The 13,292-nt window shown below is 37.6% G+C and overlaps 1 protein-coding gene across 1 annotated transcript in view; it reads right to left on the bottom strand.

The window, feature by feature from the left end:
- LOC102690192 (pro-neuregulin-3, membrane-bound isoform) overlaps positions 1 to 13,292 on the bottom strand; it is a 424,542-nt gene that overhangs the window by 186,325 nt on the left and 224,925 nt on the right. Inside the window, exon 2 of the mRNA XM_015347880.2 lies at positions 2,601 to 2,730. Coding sequence (XP_015203366.1) covers positions 2,601 to 2,730 — 130 coding nt within the window. The remainder of the gene's footprint in view (positions 1 to 2,600; positions 2,731 to 13,292) is intronic.

Below are 13,292 nucleotides of genomic sequence, written 5' to 3'. Positions count from 1 at the left end.
TAAAAAAAGCTACAATGACTTTTTCTGTAAGAGCCTGGAAGAAGTAAGCGTTTAAATCACTAAAGGTTATCAGAAGTCTAAATAAATCTGAAACCTATCCTTCATAGTTTCTTTGCTACTCCAAGGCTACATTTTTTGTAGGCACTACCATTTATTTAATCCTTTACTTATATATGTGAAACCAAAAGCCTATTGAGCCACATAGATGGTACAGTACTAGATGCAAAATGCACTGGTCAAGTGCACTCATACAGTAAATTTTACTATTATTAGTAAATAATATTGTATAATGTACAGTATGCTGCCGTTCATTTGCCTATTATTAGACAAAGGAAAGACAGCATACAGTATGTCTCGGACCAATACAATCAAGATGTACAGTATATAAATTTCACAATCATTGAAATCTGCGGCACCAGATCATGGCAACAGTAATAAATGCTGACATTCTTCCTTTTATCTCACTGAGCTCACCTTGGAGTTTGTTTCCTTTTTATACCTTCGTTAAAATGTTGACAGGTCCTATTGGAATTCTGACAGACCGAGGCCACATCTTTGCCACTGACAACTCCAGTACCCACAGTAATAAAGCAAAGGGGCTGTTGTCATGGTAACTGCAACAACAGAGGAGGGGGGTACAAATGGAGAACTTCACATCGGCTTGCCTGGAGATCATGGGCAGAAAAAATGTCTGCACTGCAGCATAAGGACCAGAGATTTATTTAAATTCTAATTCAATGTTGCTGGATTAAGACGTTTATGTCTTAGACACTTCTTTAGTGTTCTTAGGACTTTCTTCTGACAAATGAGGCTGATTAAATGATTAAAAGCTTCTAATGTAGTCTGAACACTGATATATTAGCCTTGGATTTTAAGATGTCACCAAAAAGCTAAAATTCCGAGGAAGCTTTACACTTTGGGAATCACCTCACATCACTTGACATCAAACATAATGTTTCTGTTTCTGTTCCCTCTGATCTTTATCCTGTAACAGTGGCTGCACCCCTCCCTTCCTGCTTACCAGCACCACAGGAATTGAATATTCTTATCCAGGCATCACCCCCATTATTTAAAATTGTGTGCATTTTGAGTCCTCTGATGCAACATGCAGTAGACAAAAAATGCATCTAATTGCATCTTGTCAATTATCTGTGTAGAGCCACCTTGTGAGGAAAACAGACGCAGGGCATTGGCAGCCTCTCGAAATTCATCACTGCTTTTCATTCCTGGATGAAAAAATTGTGTCAGGAGTGATTGGAGGTCAGGGGACGTTGGAGTGAGAGAGAAGAATCCTTATCAGGTGAATAAACCAGCTTAGCAATGAAAATTCAATTTGCTGATACTCCACTCTTAAATCCAATCCTTCAGAACTTTATTTTAGTTGCTGCTTGCAAGATGCTTGTCTTGATTTGACTTATGTACAATTAAATAACACTGCAAAGGAAGAGGTAAGGAATTTATTCCATGCCAAAAAGAAAAGAAAGGAAACACAACGTCATGTTTCTCATATACAGTATGCATAATTTCCTATTGAGATTATATTTAATGCATTTGAAGTATGCATATACACCTGGCACTTTCTATTTCCCTACTATGAGTAGGCATAGGGAACAGAAAAAGAAGTACCTACTAGTATATGCTCTCTTATTGGACAGTAAAATACTTGACGCATACCACATTGTTATCACAGAAACAATACATTTTCTTTTACAGTAAATTCCAGAAGTGCATGCACCAGTCTACTGTACTTTATTCATTTGGTACTGCCAAATACAGACAATTGGACATTGTTTCTTGAAGTCCTAGAGGTTTCTGATTACAGCACAACAACCTTCTCAAAGTGCTCAAAGTCTTTGGTAACTGTAATGTAGAGCTAAGCAACTTTAAACATAAGGCTTTTAGTCTTCAGGTTACATAAACAATTACACAGTGAAAGCTAATTACAATATAGGTTCAGAAACTATAATACATCTTCAAGCTAAAGTCAAATACACAGGCCAAACAAATAGCTCCACCGATAATTGCTGAGCAATTAAGAACAGGAGTCACACAGTTGCCTGAACTTGTCTATTTTAGCCTCTTGATTTTCAGTCCTGCTCTTTGGTCTTTGCTAAATGCTCGATACTAATTCTAAATGAACTTTAATAGCTCAAGTTCCATCCAAAATAATCTCACCCACCAAAGTGTAATTACACATTCTTCAAAAGCGTGGCCCACAGCAACTCTCAGGCAAATAGAAATGTACGGAGGGGAAGATCTGATGCAGGTGAAGTGCATTATTAGACATTTCACAACTTCAAAAGCTGAATCATAACCCTTCAGAAGTATTAAAGGAGCAAAGCCCTTCAAGTGATAAATCTCTTTCACACAGATACAGTCAGCTTTTAATTAGTTGTTAAGGCCTCATTAATGGAAGAAGCTGACAGCATTGTAAAAAGCCGGAAGATATTTCCTGGTACTTAGAGCATTCTTAGAAAGGGAAAATATGGAAATAAAGATTATATGTCTGGAATGATTCTTTGGAACAGTAATTCCTTAGATCCATGGGAGACCTAATTTTATACATTTTTCGCTGATCCTGCATTTGCCTCTGCTCTTACCTGCAGTGCTTGTGGGATCCTGTTAGGGTCTCAATGACGAAGCACTCGCCCTCATTCAGACAGTAGGCCAGATCCTTGTCCCGACATGGCTTGAAGTGCTCTGAGTGCTCAGGAGGGTACGTAGGTGCTGCTGTGATAGAAGGAGATAAAAGAGGGACAGGATATTAACGCTCAGCAGGAACCCCTCTACATAGCAAAAAGTCTGACATGAACTGAGACAGACCCTGACAAGCACTGAATTAATTCTAAACCCCTCCAAAAAGAAATCTTTTTTCCTACTGGCCACTTTCTCCAATTTCTGCTTGTGCTCTTATTGTAAAAGTGCCTAACTCATGGAAATCCAAATAATAATCTAAATAACTCTACACAAAGATGCAAGAATAATGCTCACCATTACTCTAGTTTGTGTTCTCTCAATGAGTGCTATTCTGCTTACTTAATGGCTATGTAGACCAAAACAGAAATTATGGTACTCTATTTGCTGTGGTGATACCTTTCAAAAGCAAAATTGTTGACTGAATGTTATAAATTTGCCACTTGCAAAGCTGAACCCAGAAGCAACTATATACTAACGTTTTTTCTTTGGGTATCAACAGGATATCATTGTATTAATTGTTCTACAGTGGATAATCCACTGCCAGATCTTTAGTATATCATGCAAGTAGTTGAATTCTGATAAATTAAAACTGTAGGTTAAATGCATAGATGGATCATAGTCATTTAGAATTGTGTATCACCTTGATTAACAGAGAATGAATGTCATAAATGAAGCCTTTTATAAACTTGGTCTTTCCTTGACTTACTGTATATTATATAACATAATATCACACACCAAGTATGTCTCATTATGTGTCATAGAAGATTCCATTTCACAGAGTGACTCTTCACTCTTTATTAATATGATTAAAGCGAGTGAGAAAACCATGTATCGACAATGAGCACCAAAATCTTCAGGACACCAGCCTCATAACTAATAATTGAATTCTTCATTTTCAAGACTGCTGAGAACTGACTAGCACCAATGAAAACCCTTCGGCTGTCTGCACGCCCCCTTCTTCTAAGTGTTAATTGGTGAATATGGTACTTCATGAACTAGAGATGACATGGGGCTCCGCTAAGTGCCTCATTGCCTGATCTAGGATTGACGCTGTGCTGTAATTAAAAAACCTCTAGCCTGTTGGAGGGAGAGAGATGGTCTTCTTTAATAACTTCAGTTTTCCCATATTTCCAGGCCTTGCCTTAGGCACCACGGTCACTTTGACAAAGGCAGACAGGCAGGAGCACAGCTTAACTAATATCTAAAGCTGCCCTTTAAAAGGTTAGCCAGAGATTCATATGCAAAGGCATCTAATTAAAAACAGAGAGTGCTTTTTTTCATCATGTTAACAAAAGACAGCACTTGGCTGGTGATGGCCCTGTCTTTTGCCATAGTTACTGTAATATGAGATGGCAACACTTTTATTTTATTTTATGTGGGCCTCCAATGCAGGTTAAGTTTTTCATATTTGACATCTACACAATAATCAATTTGACCCAGCCCAAAATTGTTTAGGAAATATTGGGATGCTAGAGATACAAACATAAAAATAAAATAATTTTGGTGGAGGTGGTGGTGGTTTATCCTATACTCTTAAGTTTTCAATATCAATTTCAACTGTTTTGATGTAGAAAAGAGTCTTTCCTGGAAGTTTAGAAAACTAAAGCGATTGTCCTAAATAATACGCTTATAATGCTTCTTTCCATAACCATTAATTTTAAGATATTAAGTGCTAAGACTATCATTACTTGGTATTTATAGTACAGTATTCACACTTTGCACTTCAGTCAGAAAGCATAGATACAGTAATAATAATAATTCCTTAAACTGATATAGCCCCTTTCTGGACATTCCTCTCAAAGCGCTTTACAGGTAATGGTGACTCCCCTCCACCACCACTAATGTGCAGCATCCACCTGGATGATACGATGATACGGGTTACACCCCTACTCTTTTGAGAAATGCCACAGAGAGTCAGGACCTCGGTTTTATGTCTCATCCGAAGGACGGCGCCTGTTTACAGTATAGCGTCCCCGTCACTACACTGGGGCATTAGGACCCACATGAGTCGCAGGGTGAGCGCCCCCTGCTGGCCCCACTAACACCTCTTCTAGCAGCAACCTTAGTTCTTCCAAGGCGGTCTCTCATTCAGGTACTGACTGGGCTCACACCCGCTTACAGTAGATTCAGTGGCAATCCAGTTCTGAGTTGCAGGGTAATATGGCTGCTGGCTAAAGGTAACATACAGTTGTGCAGAACATAGTAGAAAAGGTTTTGGAAGACACCACGTAAGGTCACTACTGTATATGACTACTACACAATCAAGACTGGAGTGTCAAAAAGCAGAGTTAGCTGCAGTATTGAAGTCTTAAGGTCAGAAGGAAATTTAAACAGTAATTTAAGATATCAACTCCACATTTTCATGTCCCTCATCATGTCACAAGTTATTTTGTTCTGGATTTCAATTTTCAATGTTCAAAGGTTGCTTTCAAGAACTGTTGGTAGAGTACAATATATACAATACAATGACTTCTGCTGTGGTTTGGATTGTTGCAGAGCATAACTGTGGACCATGAGCATGAGCTCTGGCACTGACTGTGCAGACCAGACCAGCAGTACCTCTACCAACATCTCCCAGGAGCAGCACTCACAGCTTTAGCTGGCCAGGAAGATGCACTTGCATATTCACATAGTAAATACCTCAAATTTGTAGATATAATCATCTGAACAGGTCATAAGAGGTATAAAACAACAAGTTGAAACTAGAATACAAGGGAGTTCAAGTCTACACTCTACGGGTAAAAAAACATACTGTATTATAAAAGGGCATATAATTTATCACAGTTTCTGAAGTGTTTCATATTAAAGTAACAACATACTCAGAAATGCAGACATCTCTGTGAAGGAAGGTGCTTAAAAAATCATGTTTAAACAGATCATGTTGCCTCCACCTTGTCTACATTCTGGCACCATAGAAATATGGATTTTCTCTTCAGACCCACACTTTTTTTGGAGCATTGAAGCACCTACCTACTGTATAAAAACTAGGTCCTCAGTATTAACCAATAAGATATTACACCTCAAACCACTTCAAAATCTCTCTGCTCTAGGGTTTGTGTCCTTTGATCCAGTCCCTTTTCGTTCCTTGAAATAAAGACATTTTAAGTCAGGTGGGTTTTCCTTTAGCTAGTCGATATTAGAAATGTTAGGTTCACAAAAGAAGTTCCCCCAGGTGCCATGTAAAACTGTCCTTCATAAGTGACATTCCCCCATAGGCCTTCCTTGTCTGGCTGATATGAAAGGTCAGGCAGCATTGATTACCTAGATACAGCACCAGCAGGAAAACTGACAACAAGACCCAAGGACAACACAGTCTGATCATTTCTCTAATCTGAAGAAAGGATAGAAGATACTAGATAGGACCACTTCAGTTTTTGTCACTTTACAGCTTCAATTTTGATTTTCAGCTCATTGCACAAGTACATATTAAAAGACCTTCTGTGTCCATGCTTCACTTTGCTTCAATCCCCTAAATGTACCCATTAGTAAGACAAAGGTTAATAATTGTGAATTACAGGGAAACAAATTAATATTGTACTGTAGTGCAAAGCAAGTATTGTCTATTGTCCTGGTCTTAGTAAATAATTGCTACCTTTTCTCTGAAATGTTGTTGTCACTGTGTAGCCAATGTTTCCTAGTCTAATTTTTTGGCTACACATAGAATGGCAAAGTAGCTCTACAATGGCTTCTAAGACTGTCTATGAGCCAGCAGCCATATCACCCTGCAATTCAAAACTGGCAACCCACTGAAGCTAAGCAGGTGTGAGCCTGGTCAGTACCTGGATGGGAGACCTCCTGGGAATAACTAAGGTTGCTGCTGGAAGAGGTGTTAGTGGGGCCAGCAGGTGGAGCTCACCCTGCGGCTCATGTGGGTCCAGTGTAGTGACGGGGACACTATACTGTAAACAGGCGCTGTCCTTCGGATGAGACATAAAACCGAGGTCCTGACTCTCTGTGGTCATTAAAAATCCCAGGGCGTTTCTCGAAAAGGGTAGGGGTGTAACCCCGGCGTCCTGGCCAAATTTCCCATTGACCCTTACCAATCATGGCCTCCTAATAAGCGCCATCTATGAATTGGCTTCATTGCTCTTCTCTCCTCCCCACTGATAGCTGATGTGTGGTGAGCGTTCTGGCGCACTATGGCTGCCGTCGCATCATCCAGGTGGATGCTGCACATTGGTGGTGGTGGAGGGGAGTCCCCATTACCTGTAAAGCACTTTGAGTGGAGTGTCCAGAAAAGTGCTATATAAGTATGAGCAATTATTATTATTATTATTATTATGATTATGATGTAAAACTGCATTACTGCATTATTCTACCATTTGTTTTACCACTTGAAAACAATGAAAGGTTTTCTTTACATTAACCTGCATTTTGCTGTTTTCAAGACAAACAAAGTCTTAACATCCATTATCCAAAGACAAACAAAAGGCTATGCTCTCCCTAATTCTTCACCTGATCTGATTGGCATTGGGCTGCTGTTTTATTTAGCTGGCTTGATATCAATACACCACTTAAGCTTAATTGATATGGCTGCGATTTGCACATGCTTTATGTCCCATAAGCCCGGGCATATCATGTCGTTTCAGTTCTCATTTGACTGCATTATCCAAATTGCATTCTTAGGATGACAGGACATTGAAACAAGCTCTCTTGTATGAATCAATAATTTATTTCCTGAACATTAAAGAGAGCCTATCTACAACAATTGTCATGACCCAGCAATTATTTTCTCAGTTTCACCCACAAGCTTATACTGGACAAGATTGTCACAATGTAGATTTGCAACCAGATAATATAATACTGTAATATACAACAAAAAGAAAAGGACATCACACCCCAGGATAGGCACAACAGATATGAAACTATTGCTTGATCATATACAAAAATGTAATATGTAAGTAAATGTAAGTTTATATGTCTGTGTATTTTCACTAATAAACATTTCTTAATGATCTGTAATACTTTGTTAGTATTTTATGAATAAACAAGGTTTAATGATCTGTAATGTTTACTTCATTTTCATATATGCATAATGCTTTGAAAATTACCAAATATTTTCTATATATCTTAATTAATAAGCTATGCAAACAATTTCTTATATTTTTTACAGATCATTAATAATGTATATGATTTGTCATTGTCCTCTTTTATTGGATCATAGCCAAAGTGTGAAGTACTGATCCTTAACATTGATTGTTTCAGACATTTATTTGAAATATCTGACATAATTCCACAGGATTTGTGGATCAGAGGTCCTTGTGTGGCTATACTGGTGAAAGTTTTGCTTGCACTGCAGGTTGGGGCCTATAATCCATGGATTCTAATCTGCGTTATGTCTTTAATTATCTGTGAATTCATTGGGATCAACCAAAAAGCAACACACAACATTCTCAGCATCATTCAGGTTGGGTTAGTCAAAGGTAAACTGGGCTTCAATGAGATGCCATATTAGCATATTAGCTCTGCCACTTGTGTAGTGGCCTTGCTGTTTGTGTTTTTTTGTCCTTAAATACAGTGTATGGTTTTAATACATTTGAACAATACTATATGGTTTTAAAGCCACTATAGAGTATGTACAGTATAATACAATATATTTTATAATCAATTATAATGATCTGTTTCCTAATTACCCATTAATTAAATTACAGCAGCATTAAGGCAAATATAGATATTTTATGTGTATGTTAACCTGAAAAAACATCACCTTCATTACAATCTTTTGAAACAGCTCTACATTATTTATTCTTAATATACTTTTAATATTTCACATACTCTGTTATATAAAATTCATACAAATTTCAAACAGTACATAAGTTAAATTTTATTTTGTAAGAAAGATTTTCCCCATGGGGCTGGGCATAGGCTGGAATTCATACCCAGGTGTTTCATATGACAGTCCACACGCCACATTAAATATTCACTGCGCCATCCAGCAGTTTTTCAAAGTAGTGCACTCCTGCATCAGTTTTTTAGAAAAAAATAGTTATTTTGCGTTACCATGCAGTGTAATGAAGTACGCAACTTGTAGTATGCATTATGCTTCGCACATTCTGAATGGCTGGATCTTTTAGTTGTTTCTTCTGTCCCATGTTATGGAGATTATAGGATTGAAAAATAAATCCAAAATAAGTCAATAATTCCAAAAGTAAAGAAAAAATAAATATTTTATAAAGCTGATATCATGTACCAAGTCCTGCACTTAACTCTACCTACTATCCTACAATCTGTCACTGACGTCCAAAGGGACTAACCGTGGGGAGCAGGAGAGCGGAAAAAGACCCATATGCGTAGCGGCGAGATGGGAAAAAGGCCCGGGCTCATTAGTGCAAAGAGTTCAGGAATGCCGTATAGAAATCTATGCCCTCAGGGAGTGGACGTGGGGCACCCTGGTGCTAGGCGGGTCTCAGGACATCCGAATGTCAATGCTGAGCGAGGACAGAGTGCAAAACCCAGAAATATATAGCCCAAGGGAAAGAGAGGGACCGGAAGGACAACAGACCGGAAACTAGGGACAGGACAGAGAAGGAGCGCCCTCTGGCTGCAGAGGGTGTGACACAATCTCCTTTTCAATCTTCTACATACAGTATGTCACACTTGAAATGTGATTTAGACAAACTGGCTGTTGAAACTGTACTGATTATGAGGTCAGGTGTCAGACTTGCTTGCTTATTTAATGCTTGTGCCCTCTCTACATCTTCCTGTGGAGAGTGGGAATAAGAATTACCCTTCTCTTTTCTCTCCTCAGGAGGCTCTGTGGACAGAGAGGTCATTCTCAACTCCTTGGTTCAAGAAGAACTCTCTGCAGGTTTCCAATCAAAGCACATACTGTACAATATCTTAATGGGAAACACAGGACAACACACACTAATGCACATAGAGGTCCTCACATTTATGTGTAATGGCAGGCACATATACACAAAAATGGGTGAAAAAAGGAACGTGCACACGCACACACACTGTACGATGCACACATATTCAGGTGACAAAAACTTTCAGTCAACATTCAGTCAAGTTTCTATTGATTCTATTCCTTTTACACAAGTTTCCAAACTATCTCATTTACAAGCAACAATTTCCCCAACACCAATCACAGGATTGTAACACAGTGAGTCTCTCACTTGTTTGGATTTAGCCAATTACACACTCACTTATTGCCATTTAAACCTGAGGCAGGAAAAGGCCTGTAGTGATAACTAAAAGACTGGCAAAATTCACTGGTAGTCCTTATCGTGATATCATAGGTTAGGCAAAACATGACATGTCTAATTAGAATATTTACAAAACACTGCTACATTCTTTTTATGAAAGTTATTATTCATTTAAAATACATGTACAGTATGTATTTTGATTGTGTCTGCTGTTAATCATCTCTCTTTCTTCATCTGCCAGCAATAAATCATATGATGGCAATGTGCTATTTGAGATTAAAGTGATATATTTTGTGTGTCTGTTTTGTTTGTAATATTTTAGTGACTCCACTGGTACAAATTGTCTTGTAACAACACAAAGAAAAAGACTATTATAGGAAACAAATAACAGACACACTGAGGGTGAAGAATAGGAAGAACAGACAATCCCAACCATACATCCCAAAACGACATAAACTTATTTAGTATTCTTATAGAAATTTGTTTTGGCCATAAAATGCACTGTGTATAGGTAACAGCATTGTAAATATTAATGCATTTTCAACAATGTCAGATGATAGCCAGTAAAATTATAGCCAGTCTGATGCACTTGAATAACAATGTTGTTGGAGAGAGATGCATAGGCAGATATCAACAGTATCTTTGCTCTGGTGCTCTGTTCAGTAGGTGGAGAATCAATTGAAAGGTTCTCTTCCATTTAAATATGTTCAAAACTATAGCTTCACTTTTTCATAAAAGTAGAAATGTATCAAATGTATCAAAAAAGTAGTTTCGCACAAAAGTGAAAAACTACATTGCCATAATATAACACAGTACAACAATACCTGACTGCACATCTGTTTTGCATAATGAAACTGGCCAGTAAACCAACCACTACTACACTACTACAGAGACCTAACCCATCATATTCCACTTTAAACTCAGATTGATTGAAATAAGGCAACAATTTGAAGAAGATCAATAAGGGCAGAAAGCAGAGCAAGCAGGCAAGGAAGAAATCTGCAATGCCACACTCCTGCAAGATCGAATCCCTTCAAGACCGTTTAATTGGATTAACATGCTTCAGTACTAATCAGGATCTGAAGGAATTAAGGGAAACTGCAAATCTCAGCTACCTTGTTTCCACAAACTGGGTTGTACCGTAGTACAGAAAGACTGTAGTGTCTCAGTAGTGACTTTTATACACTCACTGCAAAAGGCTGACTGTCATGCACTAGCCAGTGCACTGCAAGGCACTGCATGCTTGTGATGCAGGGCTGCTGCAATGCAGATGTTATACCCAGCCATGCTCTGCACCAGTTGTCTAAGAGGTGTGGAGTATTGTTGCCCAGTAATGAAGAAGTTTAGAGTTTAATAACATCTGAACATATAAATGACATCAACCTGTCATGTATGACACTAACCTGTACCATAACCTGCACCCAAGTTAAGACATCTGACAGCATGATATTGGAACTGACTGTGCACTCATCTGAATGGGCTGCCTTGCCCTTCTTTTCCCAGCTCAAAACTAATATCTTCATTCCTCTCCTCAATTTAATAGATTCTAATATTACTTCTTTTAAGTTCCTGCTCATCACCGGATAAACAGCATTGCCTTTGTGTATTGAGACATGATTCACTGTCTGTAGTAACTCAAAAGAAGCTGTTCTTTTGTACTTTATGTGACAATATTCACATGCCAGTTTATGCTTCTATATAATGAATATCTAAAGTATATGCTAGTACTTTTGACCTGTGATTTTTTTTTGTCGGCTTCATCACAAAATACCTCCAGGTTTGCACATGAACTGACGGCAGCATTCAACTAGATTGTACCTGCATTTAGCATTTCATCTAAAAAATGTGCTTCAGCACATCTAAAATTTGTAACAAACTTTCAATTTAAATTTAATTTAATCTCTGCATAACGTTACTGTGTTAGTTGCAGTCAATATTCAATTAACACCTTTGACTCTGCCAAAGGCAAAAAAAAAACAGTGGTTAGTTTAGCCTGTCATTGGATAATCATGGTACAGTATGTGCCTGACTGTTCAACTCAATGCAAATTTTTTTTTTTAATTATAAGATCTTCTAAGTAGTTTTAGTAATCTGATTCATCATCTTGGATTAATTGATTTGAAGCACCTGATCAAGAGTTCAGGTCTTAAGATCAGTAGATTTTTTACAAACCTCTTTTATATGCAACCCATGACTCTTGATATTATATTAAATCTGTACAACATAGAAAGCTAAAAGACACAAAAATCAATAAGCTGTACCTTATTGGGGTGTCCTATGGGACCTTTACTTTAGATTTATATGTTGCCTTATGGTCAGATTATTTGCCGTATTAAACTTGGGTGTCACTTTTAATCTTCCAGACTAACATTATGATAGTATTCATGTTATGCACATAGCCCAATATAACCTTTGCAGAATCAATGATTTCAGTGTTGTGGATGGCACTCATATGAACTGTTAACTTAAGAGACTTGGTGTGTTGTTATTTGAAACGTGTTCATAAGGTTATTAGGGTATAATGTATAAGGTAATGGATGGTTTACTCCTAGGAAGTCTTATTGCATGAGATCTATTAATATGAGCTGTTGATTTGGACCTTCATACTCTGCTTTTCACAATACTTGACAGAAGATTTTCAGATGATGCACCATGTCCATGGAACTGACCTAAATCCAATAGAGTCTCTCTTGATATCAACATATAGTGTATCTATTACATCAATTATAATCTATTACAGTACAGTATATGTGCATATGATGATTGGAGTTCCTTGAAAAACACACATGAATAAATTGTATTATTAATATTTTAACATTCATAAATATAGCATATTCATGTTGATACCTGTTTCAGAAAAGAGCAAGTTATCTTTTTTATAAACCTGACCTTGACTTTTCAATAGCAGAAGTCTTATCAAAAGCAGCCCATTCTTAGTTTTACCATAATCCATATTAAACTCCCTTGTCTTGTAATATAGGGTAGTAATGTACCTGTCTGCCTCACCAGTTCTATACTCCATTAATAAGCCTCTCTGCACTGTTATCAGAGTGTTACAATCATACACAGGTGCTTTTTGTGAGCTCTGTCTTATAGCACCAATGTTTCCGCTCACTTCTGTGTCACAAGCAATAACTGGCTATCCTGCTGTAGATCTTTCTCTGCAAAAGAGATACCTCCATTAGTCCTTTGTCATGTTCTGTCCTCTACATATAAGCTCTCTCCTGTACACTTCAGTGACAGGATAATTCTTACTGTATTGTTTACATTAAACTTTAATTCAGCTACATTGGACATACCCCCAGCTATATTGGACCAGTGTGTTTAATTATATAACAAAACAATAAATCGATAGTTTTTGATTTAGGGAGGAAAAATTAATCAATTATGTGTTGCTGTTTTTTGTATTAATGTCCAGAGCTGTTCATAACAGCTTACAAATTA

The sequence above is a fragment of the Lepisosteus oculatus genome, chromosome 4, assembly GCF_040954835.1.
Source record: "Lepisosteus oculatus isolate fLepOcu1 chromosome 4, fLepOcu1.hap2, whole genome shotgun sequence".
Taxonomy (NCBI): domain Eukaryota; kingdom Metazoa; phylum Chordata; class Actinopteri; order Semionotiformes; family Lepisosteidae; genus Lepisosteus; species Lepisosteus oculatus.
This window is presented reverse-complemented; position numbering and strand designations above follow the sequence as displayed.